Source organism: Sturnira hondurensis, unplaced genomic scaffold (assembly GCF_014824575.4).
Source record: "Sturnira hondurensis isolate 20B ecotype Veracruz unplaced genomic scaffold, ASM1482457v3 Scaffold0010128, whole genome shotgun sequence".
Lineage (NCBI taxonomy): Eukaryota > Metazoa > Chordata > Mammalia > Chiroptera > Phyllostomidae > Sturnira > Sturnira hondurensis.
Window position 1 is genome coordinate 5,809,701 of NW_028082759.1, and position 18,006 is coordinate 5,827,706.

At 34.6% G+C, this 18,006-nt stretch overlaps 1 protein-coding gene across 4 annotated transcripts in view; it reads right to left on the reverse strand.

Annotated features, from left to right (window-relative positions):
• FSTL5 (follistatin like 5) overlaps positions 1-18,006 on the reverse strand; it is a 558,399-nt gene that overhangs the window by 428,458 nt on the left and 111,935 nt on the right. For 2 of the 4 annotated variants that reach the window (XM_037058318.1, XM_037058316.1), the window contains exon 3: positions 17,535-17,565. In XM_037058318.1, the coding sequence (XP_036914213.1) occupies positions 17,535-17,565 (31 nt within the window). Of the gene's footprint in view, positions 1-17,534; positions 17,569-18,006 lie in introns of all 4 variants that reach the window. The other 2 variants (XM_037058317.1, XM_037058315.1) reach the window with 1 other exon arrangement.

The following is an 18,006-nucleotide window of genomic DNA, read 5'->3' on the forward strand; positions in this document are numbered from 1 at the left end:
TTTAACTCATTCACAAAGAAAAAATGTAGTAGAAACAGTGTAGGCTCAAAGTATAGCCCAAACTCGGTATGAATCCCTGCTCTATATTAGCCAAATACTGGTTCACAGTACAATGCTTAAGTATATTGTGGTGTATTCATTCAGTAGAATACCTTATCCCAATACAAATGAGTAAACGACAACTTCAAGCAATGTGTGCATAAATATATTAGAATGTTGAGCCCAAAAGAATTAAAATATTTTGTCTTTATACAGTTAAAAGAGGTAAAATTAAACTCATTTTCAGAAGTTACAATTGTGGTTAACTTTGGAAGCTACTTGTGAGAGGCATTTCAGAGAGATTAGTAACATTCTGTTTAGTGATCTGGCATCCATCAAATTAGATACTTATAATTTTTTATTTTCTTATGTATAGGTGATTTAATAGAAAAATCATCTTTGTTTTTTAAATATGAAGATGGTTTTTTGAATCTAGCAATGGTTTATAACTCGTGCATGACTTTTCTGACAGGGGCAAAGAACACTTATTTCATGTTTCTGTTCCATAGACACAATGACATAATCACCGTGATGTTCACTCATGTCACACAGGAATAAACAATAAGTTATCAAATATAATTTTTATCTATCTCTTTTGGCATTATTGACTTTAGGTCATTCTTTTTCCTTAATATTTACTATGGAGTACGAACAGCCTAAACGTAGGCTTGATTTACATAGTCCTTTTTAGGATAATGATTGTTTTAAATGATTGAAATGAAAGAATTTCTCTCTTGTATGTAGCTTATATAAAGGGCTTTGATTTTGTAAAGAAATTAAATTGAAAAAAAAGAAAAATTAAATAAAAGAAGAAATGGAAAATTAACCTTTGATTGACAGAAGTTTCTAAAAGACTACCAAAAGTGTCCAATAATTACATACATTTAAACCACGGTAGCAATAGATGTGTTCCCTTCTAGCAAAGCTTTCTAGAAATGTCATTCCTTCCTTTGACAATAATCAGAACTGACAGCCTGGTCCACCTTTTATGATAATGCGGCACACAGCCTTGTTAGTCTGACCCACTGAAATAAATGAAAAAGCGTATACGTGCCCCAGTGAAATTGTTGGCAACAGCACTTTAGCAGGCTTTAATTTGCACTTCACTGTAACATCTCATCTCGAGGCTGATGTAAATGTTAACAAGAGATGGCACTATTAATAGGATGCTAGGATCTGGGGTAGGGGCAAATGAGTATACTTGGAGTGAACCTGAACATAACCTTAATTGTTAACGAAATGCAGCAGTTCTGTGAAACAGCCAACATACAAAATAAATACGGTAATTGTTTCCGTTGAAACCTGCATAATGCAAAAGCCTACGATTATAAAATATGCAGTCCCCAAAAGCGCTCCTTAGATTCATATTTCAAAGTTATTCACACAGAGCCCCAACTGCTCTTTAAATTACCTTAGACAATGAAAAATAATACATTTAATATATAATTAATACTATTTAAAGAACTGAGTCATAGACTTGAACCTAATGTAAAAATAATAATAAAACTGCTATACACAAAAAATAAGAATTATTATTTCTTATTCCTATAATATTTGTGCCTGCATAAATATTTCAATATAATTTAGTATTTTGTATTTCTCTCTATGTACATTATATAAATAATATTTAACTCAATATAATTCTGACATGTTTTCTACAAATTAGATGACATGGTAGCAAGGTATAAAGACAAAAAGTAGTGTGTTATTGTTTGTATCTGGTTTTTGATGTGAAATTTTAAGCAAATATTCTTGGGTTTTTTTTTTTGCTTTTGTTTTGTTTTAAGAAATGGAACCTATTACATCTTTTGACAATTTTCATATCTCCTTACTGGTATGAAATGTAAACATTAAATGGTGATTTTGAACCATTTGTTGATGCTTTGTTTTTACTTGTAGGTTAATTTGCTTTTTACAAAGTTCAGCCCACTGAAGCTAAGAATTTAGGAGACAGCATACTTCAAAATAAGAAGGCTGTATCAAACAGTACATCTCAAATCCTTTTTTCTATTTTCTAATGCATTTGTGTACCTACTGTATAAACACATACACTTGTCAAAGCACCCTGAGGTGGAGATACATTATAGCTGAAGATCATAGAAAACTAAAGTTATATACATTTGCACATAATTGTTACACTAAAGATAAAAAATTATGTAGAAACACATGAGGAATAATTCATATACCATACAGCTCACTCATTTAAAGTATAGAATTTAATGACTTGTATTATATTCATAGGGTTTTACAACCATCACTACTATCTGAATTTAGAACATTTTCATCACTCCAAAGAAAAGAAAAAAGAAACTCCACACCCACTATACATCTTTCATTTTATCCTTCTTGCCTTAGGTGACTACCATACTTTCTGTATATACAAGTATAGATGTGCTAATTCTGGACATTTCATATAAATGAAACCATACAATATGTGGCCCTGTATGTCTGGATTCTTTCACTCAGTATAATGTTTTCAAGGTTCTTCCATCCACGTTATAACATGTATCAGAACTTCTTTCTTTAAATCATACAATAATATGTCATTGTATTATATCAAATTGATTTGCCTTTTCCATCAGAGGATGAACATTTAGATTGCTTTAATTTTTTTGCTATTGTGAGAAATGCTGCTATGTAGAAATTTTGTCTGGACATATGTTTTTTATTTATCTTGGGTATATACCTAGAAGTTGTGTTGCAGGGCCATATAATCATTTTGTTGAAGCTGATTAGATTTTCAGCGATGCTATTCAGCACAATAAAAGCCGGGGACACTAGAAGAGCTTATAGAAGCTCCCTGGAAGAAAGAACGTATTTGTTTTGCTGCCTTCTCATTGGCTATAGTGTAATGGAAGTGTGTATGATAGTGAAAGCCAGAGTGCAATGATGCCTGGAAGACTGGGGTTCAGTTAGCGGAACTCCGGCGCCAGATATTCAATGCCACTCTTGACCTGAGCCACACTGGGTTATGTACCAAAAGGTCTGACTTGAGTTTCTGGAACAGTCTTCCCACAGATCAGCCCCTGAATCAGAGACCAGATTTTCGAAAGTAAAACCAAAACATATGGCTGAACTAACAGCAGGACAGAATGTTTAGAATCATATTTTTCCAAAAATTTGGAGATGTCATTTTTTTTCTGTTTCCAGCTTTGTCTCTGTTCAGCCCTCTCAATGAGTCTGTACTTGTCATTTTACTATATTAACTCCTAGACTTAAGTTTAAGTTGTATCACTTATTAGGAACACATGTCCCTTTTATAAGCACCTTGCAAGCTTTGCCTAATTTTTGAGAACCATTTCAAATGTCACTCGTCCAAAAAACCATCCTAAAACCTGTTATTTGTTATTCCTCTCTAGAGTCTTGTTTATTCTGTTGTTCTATTTCTCTCCCTGTGCATTTTTGACTCACAGACTTCCAGAGGACAGGTAAAATATTTCATGAGTTTCATCTTCGGTACGACTGGGTAAGTACTTTGCACTTGTACTAATGTTCTAAGAACGTATAGACCCTAAATCCCTCTGTGATGCATGGTGTTTCAAGGGACATAGCAGAAATACACTATCTGGAGAAGGTCAAAGATTGGTAGACAACTTGTAGGAACCTCTGTGGGTGTATTTCTGGAAGACAGCGGACTGAACTTAGACATAAACTCCAGTTTTGCCTTTCAGGGTAGGGGAAGGAAAAACATATTTATCTTGAGGACATGCTACACACAGAAACCTTGAAGATTGGTCAAAGGTAAAAGTACTGAATTTTAATAAGCATTATTCTAACTCTTCAAATTAACAACACTTGATTCACTTGCCTAGATGTAATCTTAGATGTTCTGATGCAGAAGATGCCTAAATTCTTCAAGTAAGCATGCACACTACAGAAAAAAAAAAAAAGCTCATAGTTAAAAAATGAAACAATGTCACCCAAATTTCATTTCAATCATAGCTTAAAACATTCTGATTATTCTTCAATTCAAAAATATGTGGCTAATATTAAAAGGAAATAGTTCTAAGCATATGAATTTTAATCCTATTCTGCTAATAGGATTAAATATTGGGTAGAAAAACCACCATTTGACAAAACTTGAAAGTCTCATGGAAGACTTTATTTTTCAGTTAAATCAGATAAGACATTTAGATATAGCAAATGCATTTCAAATGAATATCACATATCTGAATGCTTAATGATATTAAATCGAGAGTTTATAGGCTTTTTCCCAGAATCATGCTTTTACCCGTTTCCTCTACATGATATTATATATATTTCATTAGAATTTTAAAACCTTATAGGATTATAAAATTTACTCAGCGTAACACAACCTCTCAGAAAAGCTTCACACATGTCTGTTTTAGTCCTAACATTCCCTGTGACCACTACAATACTGAGTCTCTCCCCGCTGAGATTAGCAGAGTGAGGAAGAGGAAAGATGAAGTGGAGGAAATTTCAGCCTCTCTGGACTGGTCCCTTCCTTAGGAGGGACTCTATTAACATAACACATACCTCTCCTGGAGTCTTTGTTCATTTGCATTTTTCCCTGGGGAGGAGGCAGGAGTAATGTGAGAGGTGAATTTGGGGAAACAAAACAAAACACTGAACTCATTCTGTTTAGTTCCTTTAAAAAAAGGGAAAAGATTATTCCCCAGTCTCCTTGATTTAGGTTTTGCTGGTTAGGGTCACGGTGCATTGCTCTAGTTCAGACATTACTAAACAAGAGTCTTTTCCCTTATTTTTGTAGAGCCTTAGTTTAGGGCACGTAAATGAATGTTAGGTTGTCAACAGCCTTACAGCCAACATTTGTGATTTATTTTTCTGCCTTGGCCAGTAATTGAGCACAGGAAGAAGTTATCCATGGACAATTTTTAAAAGAGATATACAGACATGTCTGCAAACACCAGGCCTTAAGCAAAAGTGCACTGACCTTGGCAATGGTACTAGGCATCCTGGATTTAAGCGAAATAGAAGCCACGTAAATCTCAGAAACCAAAATGCATTGTATGTGGGCAGCACATTTCATAGCACACTCAAAAGCCTCGTAGGGGCAATTCTGGGGAATCCTGGCTCTGAGTGCGGTTGGCTGGAGGATGTCCTGCACCATTTTCAGTGATGTGTGGATGCTGCCAGCGGGCGGCACAGACCAGAGTCAGCAGATTTTACTGAAGCAAGAGTTCAACTGTACGGAAGAGGGAATCTTCCTGTATACCTACCTGAGAGACTTTAAAGAGCAGAACAGTTATTTGCCATCTGCATTTTGATTTTCAACTTTGTTTACAGGGAATGGATTTTATACTTCGAGGCAGCTGGATTCCAAGCACACTACAAAATACTAAAGAGGTTCTGGTTTTAAATTATTATTGTCAGGCTTAGGGTTGATGCTTCAAATTTCATTTTGCATTCAGGGTTAAAGAGGAAACAGTGGAAGAACTAGGCTTGAATTCATGGAGTTAATCGACAGGGCTGAGGTTTTAAAAGTAACACAATAATTTTAGATGATGAAGTTACATTTAATTAGCGACTCGGAAATGTGTGGTGCCTTGAAAGACCATGTTTGATGAATTTGTGGAATTGAGACCATGAAAAAAAAGCACAGCATAGAGAAGACGTATGCCAGTAAAGGCAGATGAGATGATGATAAATTCAGCCCATTCTGTGGTGAGACGGCAATGTCTCCTGCATGCATGGGATTCCCTAACCAAAAACATGAGAGTGCACAAGAATTGTCTGAACAATGGATACATTTGGCAGACTCAGAATAATATACGGAATCTAAAGTATCATAAATAAATAAATAAGCAAACCTGGGCAGAAACATAGGGATGGGAAGAGGACCAAAGCATTTCTCTAAGAATTAACATTTTTTACGTGGTTGAGAAAGAGACTAACCTTATAAGCAAGTTACCAATGATTTTTCAAAAAAGAGAAGAAAAAGAGCAGAAAATAAAACAGTAGAAATTATCATCCATTATTGCATTAGAAAAACACCCGCTAGAAATATTATTCAGGATCTAACACATTCAAAATACGAGTGACAGTGACTTGAAGAACTCACGGCAGACCTCTCACTCTCGCTGTGTTCTTAGTGCAAACTCTCTAAACCAAGTCAGGAGTTTTCTGAGAGTGATAACAGAACCAAAACAGGAGTAAAGCCATCCCGAGGGATTTAAAATTCATGGCCTAAACTGTTCCACAGTCACCAGGCAGTACAATGACCCTCTTGTGACAAGGCACTGTACAAGTTGGTCCACAGAGAGGATGGACGCTTCAGCACTCAATAGAGTCCACACAGGCTTCACGGAAAGAGGAAAGGTACTGGATTCAGTCTGATTCATTACTCCACACCGCTGCCTACTTGATTCATTTCTAGCGAAGGACTCAAACAACAACTTATGTGTTTCCTTAGTTACAGAGCCAGTTGCCACCACCCTCAGTAAAGACCTTGGTGGCTGCTCTTGTTCTCTGATATCCAGGCACGTGCCCCAGTAACATATGCGACACCACACATTGCACACCGAGGCACTGGATCCAGCTCAGGGTACACACACACACTACCTGAAAGCGTGAGGCAGTTGGTGCCTCTCCAGCAACCTTGAACTAAGAGATGTGGAGGACAATGGATAAATGTAGATGCATCTTTTTCTTCCTTCTCTCCCATTGATGACATATTTGCACAATGAAGTAGCTTTAAATGGTTTCATTAAAGATGTCCAGTAGATCAAATATCTAACTTGTCTTAATAAGTGATATCTAGCTTTGTAGAGCACTGTATATATGGGTCTCCAACATTCTCTTCCTGTATATCCTATTTTTGTACTCCTTCTAGGGATGTGCTTAATGTAAAGCATTAGCATATAGCCTTTCAAATAGCTCCGTTTTTAAGGAAAATTTACTTAAGACAGGAAATTAAAATATTTTAATATGCTGAATGAGGAAGACAACTACATAAATTAAGGCTGATTAAAGGCATTTTATTATATATTTTTGTATGCTGTATATGTATATTATTGTTATATTGTATATTTCAAACTCCAAAAGAAGGTGGTCATGTCTCCGCAGCTATTATCCGAGAAAGAAAAGAGCGTTCATAAGGGATACCTTTTCTCCCACTTATGGTGAATACTGAGCCATCATCTCCTGATGAGTATTTTTCTCTGGTTGAAATTACCTCCAAAGTTAGTGGATGTGTGCAGTGGGTATGGAATGACTGGCATCCCAGAATGGCTGAAATAGGGCATATTTTGACTCTCTAGCTTCATATTTCAGGTAGCACTGAGGTTCTGTTTTAGTTTTTGCCAAACCTAAATCTTAGGTTCTGAAAACAGAATTCTGTGTGGACTGACTTCATCTGGGTTCCAGAAATAAGCTTCTTTAACATTTTTCTTGGATAAGAATAAGGATTATGATAATTTTTGGACTCTCTAAAAGAGAAGCACATCAGAGCAGGTATTGATCTAACTGAGATTTTGATCTGAGAAAACCACATCAACCCAGTGGAGAACAGATGCCCAAGTCCACTGCTGAAGAAGCTGTACCACAACCATCCTCTGAAATCCCACAAAGCTTATGCTGCCTGGGATAAGAAGTGGGGAAAAGTCTATTTTCTTTGGATTTAAAGGAACTAGATAATTGATTTTTTTTTTGAGTTTTAATTCATTTAGACTTTAATGTCTTTGGGTTTTAACTTACATGGGGATTTAGTTTTCTGATTAAATTTCTTTAATGGCTTCCCCAGGCTTCAAATAAGAATGAGATTTATAATTATATTTGAGGTTTGGCCCTTTTTGGACCATGTTCATAATTTTATATAATCTTGATACAGAATTTTAGATAAAATATGGTTGACAACATAGCCACAGCATAATTTGTGAAGTGAAAGAAAATTAGAATGGATTTTCAGGTGTGGAAGGAGTAGCCTTAGAGTTAAAGCTATTTTTTCTGACCCATTTCAGCATCTTCTGGGGAAAAATCTACACTAATTATCAGTTCATCAGCCGCCCTGGTTGACACTGTCTTTGTGACTTCATGAACTCCTGCAACTGCCCTGATAAATTCCAAGGAGGAAGGTTACCCTGCAAATTGAACATGGGTTTAACAACTTAGTTAAATGGTTTAAAGTAAAGTTTTAAGAAATCTGGATGAAGAAGGTAAAATTCTCTTCCTCCTTACTATGAAATTATTTTCCCTTCAAGTCAGTCTTTTGCAAGTTCCTGTGTGGTTACCTGGGCAGGCTCCTCCTGCTGTGACCGAGATCATGGGGCCTGCGGTGTGCAGACCACATGCCAGATGGGCTGGATGCTGTCATCCTGTAGACTAGCTGCCAGCGAGTTCCTTCCAGAAGGACTGGGCAATAGCCAAAGTCTTTGCATCATCTCTACCTGACTGTGTTTTTGTTGTCGTCAGATTTCACTGAAGACTCGGAGCCCTCAAGTATAAGGGAAGCATTTTTACTAACAGTGTCTGCTGATATTTCCAAATTCTATTATATTACATTAAATCTCTTATAAAAGATGCCTGCTTCCTAAGAGATGATCATGTAAAGGGGAAGTTACGTTAGGTATGCGACAAAAGTACTGTGACTCAACGTATGGTTTCCATTGCCACTGTGAAGCGCAGTTTAAATCAGGCTAATCTTGGACCATGAACAACATTGGTCTACTGGAAGGCACATGATTTTCTTCACTTTCTCACTGTTTAATTCTATATATTCAGCAGACTACTTACTAAGTCAACATAAAAGAATAAAAAGAAGACAGAGTCAACAAGAATGTAAAATATGTTAGGAAACGAGACAACAGTGGATAGCACCTTCCATAGGGGTCCGGGACAAATAGCGCAGCCTTTCTTATTACAAAATATTTTAATACAGAAGCATAAGCTTGTAGTTCTGTAATATAACAATATCACACTGAAAAACACCATATAACAGTTGTGGTGAAATGTTCAAATCACTGTCCATCAAGTGTGAGACAGTAACGTCCCCTACTAACCACAGTCAAGCAGGTGTTACTCCTGTCAGACTCTGTCTATAAAGATTTGATAAGTCCATGGCACCTTCCAGTTTGTCAAAATTTGGGTTTATCCCATGTAAGTCATTGTTTCTCCAAATGCACTCCTTTTTTCCAAGCTTCTCCTAATTCAAACATTTCTACTCATTACATCTTTCTGAAGTGGTATTTTTCAACTCATTATAGCCTCTCAAACAATACTGACAGGGACCAGGAAATTGGGTTCCTGACCTGGGCCCCTTGCTTTAAGCATCCCCTCTGGCCCTCTCCTTCAGCTGTGCACCTCTTGGCAAGGCAGTCAGCTCATGGGGCAGTTCATGGGGCTAAGTCCAAGTTTGTGTGTGGCTCCCTTCTGAACCTTGCCCCGGTTTTTGGACCCCAGAATTCCCTAACAGTGGCCCTACGCCAGCTTCCAGGACCTGCACAAGCCACTTCCCAGGGAAGAGCTTTAAAACAATTCCCAAAGGGAAGCTGTCACCCTAGCTGTTGGATTCAGATATACAACGTGTTGGCCATAATCCATGAGAGGAAAATTCCTTTACCCAAAATTGTGCTTGTTTTCCTATAAGAATTTCATAAAAGGTCATGCTTGCTTGAATCTGTTAGGAGAAACCTATAACATATCCAGGAGTCTAACTGCAAGGGAACCTGGGAAATGCAGCTTTTAAATCACTAGACTTACTAACAAGACTATAAAAAAGGCATGCTAATTGATGTTTGTAAGGGTTGTTTGGCAAACTAATTCATAGTATTTACTACAAAGTGATTGCAAATATTTGAGAAACAAGGCTATCCATGAACATTTCCAAGAGAACAGTGAAGTTCTTTTTGCAGAAATATATGCAAATACAAGAATGTTTAATTCACATATGTGGAAATGGCCATGGTGGCAAATATACAACAGTGGGCAAAAGCAGGTTTACATGAAACACAGTTAATTCTTGTACTATTAGTTATTAATTATCATTTTATTTCCCATCTAAACAACTCTAAACCTACATTTGCCCATGCCTGTAAATATACTGACAGTCAAATTTACTCTTTTTTGTTTATAAAATTCTTCTAAGAGTTATATAAAATAATTCATGGGAAGCACTCAGCATAAGAACTATCAATAAAGAAGCATTCAAAAATGTTAAATATATATATATATATATATATATATATATATATATATATATATATATAAAATGAAGATGAATCACATGAAGTTCCTTGCATAGGAACTAGCACTTATTAATCACACAGAAATTGTAAATTACTGTAATTATTCTTTTAAATTCTGAATTTATATGACTTTTTAAATGACCATGCATTAACATAGAAAGAAAAAAATTAATGTCTTTCTCTATGCATTGGTCTATATACTGTATATTTATATAGTTCTTTTACCTTAGAAGCAAACTTATTGAAATATCCTGTCACGAAGAACAACAGAGACGCTGTGAACAGGAGAACGCTGCAGATGCATTACTCTAACTTTCACTTGCACCCCAGAGGATAACGAAGGAAAAAATACTCTCTGAATGATGGCCATGACTGTGGTGATGGCAATTATAAGTGTTTATTGAGTAGGTGTGTTTTGTACCCCTAGGACTCTAAGTGCCCTGAGAGACAATTCTCCATGGGTCTCTTCCATTTCTGCTAGTCTTAATTGAAGAAACACTGTTTTTTTATCGTAGGCTTTCTTTTCAGGGATTTTGTACAGTCCATCTCCTTGGAAAATAGAAAGGGTGCCTCCCTCTGGAGCAAGGAGCAAAATTCATTTCCTGCCAAATGTAATAAAGCAAAGTTCTTTCTATCGAGCAAATGTGTTTTCTGTTCATTATAAAATATTTGTCTTTCTGAGCTGATGAGGGCAGAGGGGAGCAGTCCTCTCTAATGATGGAAACTGCTGCATATACAGGTATCACCTGGCCCTCTTCTCACAGTCCAACGGGAACAGCCTCACATGCTGGTACACTCCTTGCTGCTGCCACTGAGTAATAAACTGCTCTTGGTCTCAACACCGGAGCCTCATGTCTTCTGTCAGCATGCAGGCAATGATGAAGTTCACTTGTTAGATTGTGAGGAGGGTAAACTCTCAGACCATGCACAATTCTTGCTAAGTTCTCTGTATTTAGTAACTTGTTTAATCACAAAACAAGTTATTAACATTGAGAAGGAACTATTATTACCCACATTTTATGCAGATGAGGATGTTAGTGCACTCAAGTACACCCATCTTCCATATGTTATGTTGAAAGCAGTGTCCACTATATCACACTATTTTCTTTCTATGGTGGTGCGTACATCATGATATATGTATGATAAAAATAATGGTAGTCTAAGAATAAATATGACAGGACACCTAGAGGTTATTTAATAAGTCAGATGCCTCCAAGTTTAGAAAATAATGTGGATTATAAACTAGAACTATGCAAAGAAATAAGGCAAAATAAAATCAATATGTCTTGACCTCTAATATTAACATTTTATAAAATTTAAGCTTATTTTTATAAATATTTTTCTACCATGGATGCATTATAAATGGTTGCAGACATTTCAAAACATATTGAAATAATAGCTCACATAAACCAAGAGTTTTCATTCTACTCAAAAGGGTCATATACTTTACCTCGTTTGATCTTTGACATCGCATTTTGTGGTATATTATATTCATATTACAGTCCTTTAGTGAGGATAAATAATTGAGCCTAGGTATGTTGAGTCTACACCCCATGATCTATCTTGAAAAATATTACATAAACCAGTGCTTCTCAGAATGTGTTTCTAAAACTCCAGCATTTTGAGACTAGCTGTTTCCCGAAAGGGGATTAATGGAGAGAAAGAGACCCTTGGTCAAATACAATGTATATGTTTTATGAAGCAAAGGTAAGTATTCCTAGAGAATTATATAGAAATTTTGCAATATCACAGTCTATATTTGACAAGAGTTTTTGCCTTATTTTCCAATGTCCAATGGACAAGGATTTTATGTACTGATCATTTGAGACACAATGATATAATTTTTTCCAGTAAAAATTTTTACTCTTTATCCTCTAAGGAATTAAAAAAGTGTTACCCATGTAATGAGTTCAAGTATGAAATGCATCCTACAATAATTTAAAAATGAAATTACTTGGTCTTTGACATAATAGGTAAAACTCCAAGTTAAGTAATCCATCACAGTTAGACAAACAGATGTACAACTTTGCCTAAGAGAAGTTACTAAATATAACTACTTGCAGAGTTACAAATGCTTTTTATATAACATTTATATCCTTCATACTGCAAAAATTTCAAGCGACTACAAAAAACTTAAGTACTAGTACATTATAAGTTAAGAACTTAGATAAGAAGGCAGAAATAATTATTTAAAAAACCAACTAAATATACTTTCTTTAATGTAGTCGATTTTTATGTTGAAGGCGCCTGGGAATACATGAAAAGGAAAGGATAGACCATATAATTTTTCACTGACAGATAAAACAGAGCCTTGTGTCAAAAAATGTAATTTTCACCGGAGCATTTCAAGAGCTGTTTTTTCACAAAGGCTAACCATTGCAAGTAAAATTATTTTGTCAAGCTGAGTAAATGAAGCCACGAAATACATTTTGGTTAGTACTACTTGAGATTTTTTGAAACACGATATTCAGGAGACAGTTTGTGAAAATTTTTTAAAAACTTATTCAAGAGACCATTTAGCTCTATTAAAAGTCCAGAATAAAGGTATTTGTATTGGTGATTGAAGAGAAGATGAATGTTGAGGTATAAGTGTGCAGGTAAAAGACTATTGAATTACATAAAGAAGTTGATAAACCCTATTCATCTGATGTTACACACAGCATTAAATCATTATTAATTCAGAGAAAAAAATTAAATGCAGTCATTCTGGGTTGTTTTCCCCAAATGCACCAAACCTATTATTCCTTAATTCATTTGTATAGCACTGCCCCGGTGCCCAAAGTCAGCTTCCGAATCACCCAGAAACCAAAATACAATGGCTGGCAAAAGCAGGTTTACAGTTGTGAGCACACACAACACAGTTAAAGCAATTGTAATTATAACCTTCATGTTTTTCTTCCCTATGAACAACAACTGTAAACCTCCTTCCGCCTAACCCTGTAAATGACCCATTGGATGAGATGATTTACTGGTATCCTTTGGAAAACTAGAGAATATATGCAAAAAGAGGGGAGAATGATGATGCGATTGACATAAAATATACATTGAGCACTTCTTGTCATAAAAGAAGAACACGATCAAATACTTTTTGAAACATCTTGTGGTTGATGATAACAGCGTCATTTGGTAGAGAAATGTTGTCTTCCTGTGTTCTCTGGCATGAGGACGTGTCAGGACAATCTAAAATTTACCAAGTTGTTTAAATAATGTTTTTTAAAGAATAAAAAATGAGCATTATTTTAATTATCAGAGGAAAGTTATGCTCTGAACATGTATTCAATGAAATCAATATTTCTTGAAAGTTATCAAGTAAGGCCTTTGGAGGTATTATTTAGGTTATCTCCAGTAAAAATATTTCCATTAATTTACTTTTCTTTTACAGAATTATACATTAGAATAAAAATTGTTATATGTTTAAAAGTCTGTCAAAGTAACAATTACTATCCAAGTAATATTATATTTAGTACTTTCACATTTTGTGTTTGTGTGTTATATTTTCAAAAACTCACATTACCACAAAAATTCACAAAACATTACTTGCATAAGGAAATATGACCATATTTTAATAGTAAAAGATCATAAATGAAACAGATGTCAGCTAATTAAATCATAAAAGTCTGACAATGTGTTCACAATAATTAAGAATTACATTTTTAATTGATTTGTTACTCAAAAGTCAATTTGTATTCATATTGTTAAGTTAGGTCTACAGTAAAATGGATTGAAATACAAGATATTCATTTTAGTAATTGAAGAGTTGCTAGTAAGTCATATATTATTAAGATGTACATATATGACAGCATTTTTTTCTTCAAGGTAATCAATAATCACTCATGGAATACATTTTGCCCTCATTTAATTTCCAAATTTTGTTTTTAATAAATCAAGTAGAGTAAAAATAGAATTGTTCTCATCTATTACAATCGTTATGGTGTAAAATGTATATAAAACAATTATCCCCTCACATTTTTATAACAGTTAATTATTTTTAAAGAATTATTATTATAAATATGCCCTAATAAATACACTTGTCTGGGGTTTATTCGGAATTACTGTTCACTGAAAGCAAACAGACAAAACTATCGATACTTTGGCTGACATTTTCTAGAGGTGAATTTTTTTGTATTTTAGGTACCGAGTCTCCATAAGGATTATAACTACTAAATATGATAGACAAAACCCATATTTTTTATAAATCCTACAAACAATTGTTTGTCCCAGCAATTGCTTTCTTAATTGAATACCAAAGAACATAACATTATAATCCATTGAAAATATGGTGACTTTGAATTTCACATAATAATAAAGATACCATTTCATACAAAGATAAGAATATATTTTATTTTCTAAACATAAAGCCATGAAATAATTAGACAAAGAGATTCCTAGAGGGTTCATTTATATGAATTACCATCTTTTAGTATTACATACTATTTTCATTTGTAAATGTAATGCATTCAATAGCTTTTAGAAACAAGAATTTGAAAGTCAGTTCCCACCCACTCACAGTTCCTAACTGGCAGCTTGACCTTGGAGAAGTGAGCTAATCTCAGGAATTCTGGGAGATTATTCCAATTAAAAGAACTTAAATATTCAGGCAACTCAAGACAGGAGTCTCTCATTCCAACCACACAGAAGTACCCCTCCTCCGCCTGATACATATGGATCTACCCCTGTACATTGTTATCTTTTTCTTAAAGTTAAAAAGCACCAAGCAGTATTTATATAAATTAGCAGCAAAAAGGATATTTATAACCATTGAGGAAAAATAATGCACAAATAATGAAATTAATATAAAGTGTTGTGTATGTTTATCCATGAAAATGTACAAAGCATTGCTAACAACAGTATGTTAAATTTACCTCATGTACAACCAGTAATTGGTTAAATAAAATATGACCCAATTTATAATAGAACAAAATGGTAATATTGATCTATTTCCTTTGTGTGCAGTTTTTCAAAATGCTGAAGTGTTTGAATGCTAAATCTTAATAATGTGTGTTTGAGTATTATAATGAGATAACATACATTTTATGTAAAAAGTTCGCACAGTGTCTGACATCTGTTCATATTTAAGAAAAGATAGTGTGAACATAACATGTGACCATTAGGAAACTAATTGCAGGCTTCAGTATCCCTTAAATATTAGAGAGTTACCCAAAATATAACTGGGAATGAAAAGGGAGTGTATTTCCACCACTTCTGAATGGGAAGAACTAAGAGTGTCCATTTGGAAAAAGAGAAGGGAAATGCTACATAATGAAAACAGGTGGGTCTCTCTAGTTAACAGAGAGTCAAGTAACCTCTAGTCGACAGAGCAAGAGAGAAGCGATACTTAGGAGCATGACCAATGCCACCTTTCCACAATGATATTATTCTTCTGACTGCAGTGAATATTTGGCACTATTTGGGAAAATTAAAACTTTGACTAAGTGGACAGTCAAAAACTGTTATTTTTTCCTCAAAAACTGTTATTGTTTCATCAAAACATTGAAACAATAAAGCCTAAACCTCAAGAGTAGGCTTTAACTCATGTAACAATAGGCAATCTAAACACACAATCAATTGAGAATCTAAAAGCATACTAAATCAAAATTCACTTTGTCAGGTGAATTTCATGTAAACTTTAGAATATAAGAATAGAGTAAAAATGTAGATTTTATGGTATTTCCAAATACTAGAATAAGATCATGTATGAATGTCAAATAATCAATTAGAGAATAGAATTGCAAGTTTCCAAATACTTCAATATATATCTCTATATGAGATATAGAGATCAATTTTTCACTGGAGAAAAAGAGGGATCAATTTTGCATTGGAGTGCTTTGTGTTGTTAATATCATTTCAAGGTCACTGGTATCACGAGGTTGAAATTGTTGTTATAAGCAGAAATAGGTATAGAAAGAGTACAGAAGGTATAGAAGTCTTTAATTTGAAAATTAAAGATTTCCTCTGCATGCTACCTGATATTATAATAAACAAGATCTGGCAAATTTGATTACCACTTATCCCAGAGAACTCCTAGCTGAAAATTAGTTACTAGTACCACATGAAGGCATAGCTCACATTTCAATAATCAGTTACCAAGTAAGGTACAATATTTGATTTTCAGAATTTTTTGTTATCTACCAATGGGTAAACTATAGCTTCCATGGCTCAAAATGTTTTATCTTAATATTGACATATAAAACATTTTAAAACGGTTATCCATAATTTTCAGTAAGATAACATTTCAAGATGATTCCCGCAAATGGGCAAAAACATAGAGTTCCTCTAAGCAGAGCTACACACACGGTCTTGATGTAACTGCGCACCTCTGACTTATTTAGAATACGGTAGCTTACAAGCCAGAGTGTGACAGTTCTGAACCATGTGTCAGCCAGCAACATTGAAAGCAGTGACACACATCATCTTGAAAATTTTATTACATAATAAAAGAAAACATGTTCTTAGACAGCAGTTGGTAAATAAGTTCTACTACTTCAGACAGTATGATTTATGTACCCCAAGGCAATAAAGCATCAAGAAGAAACCTACACTAAACCTATTTCAACTATAATAGAATTATAAATATGATTTAAGGTTAACCTGAAACACCAGGACCTTTCATGAGAAGAAAGACGTGCACTCAGCATGCTTACAGTGCTGACAACATTTAAATGCACTTCATCCAGCACACCTTGGAGTAGAAATTCCCTTTTGCAACACAAAAGCATAAAACTTTGAGTTAATATGAGTGTTTGGGGGATAAATAAGTATAATAATTTCACATATAAGATAAAAAGCCATACTTTGGTTTGCTGACAAACAGCACAGTTTGGTAAGGTTACAATCTACCTGGAGTCATTTGCCATCACAATAAGCAAACTTCAAAACTTCACAATGTCTTCATGGGAAAAAATGGTCTCCCTGGGTCTCACTAGAGTTGATTATGCCACACTACAAGCTATCACCAAATTTAATATAGAAATAGATATTTTTTTTCTTGCTTTTCAACAGAAAATAAAGTGAGATAAGAATGACTAAACAACTGGTTCTCCTTTAGGTGTATTTGAAAAGGTTCATCTTCTATATCATCACAGAGTGGTGGGCACCATTCTTACGCACAATGCTTGGTGGAGGAGTTCCGTGAGAACAATTCACGGAACACACAGAAAGTTGGGTTAAAGTTTCCCCAAAGGGCTCACAAGGTTTCAAATCACAATGAAGATTAGTTCTCCTTCTCTTCTAAGTTGTTCCTATATGCTCAAACTGGCATCACATACTTTATATTTCTTCACTCATGCTTGCACAAATTTATGAGACTATAAACTTAAAGCAATCATTCCTTACCTTTGATTCTTGAACTTTCTTGACTTCTTTCCTGCTGGAATTAAAACAGAAATAGATCAAAATCTGTACGTAGGTGTTCAGCAGCATGATATAAATTACCAGTGAAACTAAAGACTGCTCTAAATGTTTTGCTGTACATATACCCAGGGATCATTGTAATACAATTCTCATCTTAATGAATAATTATGTCAAATCTTTTATTGAGGAGCAATCGCTCTTAGTGAACACAAATTCCTCTAAGAAATCAATACATTATATGAATATGAATGTATAAATAAATGAACAAATGGTTAATGAATAAAAAATAACTTACCATGCCCCTCAAATGCCTTAGGCCATTCTATTGAATTCCAACAGATTATGAATAATGTCTTTAGAATTTGCTTTCGATATCTATACATTAATGATAAATTGTTGCTGGGGGGAACAGCTTATGAGCAAACAGTGGAGAATTCACCAAAAACGCAAGGGA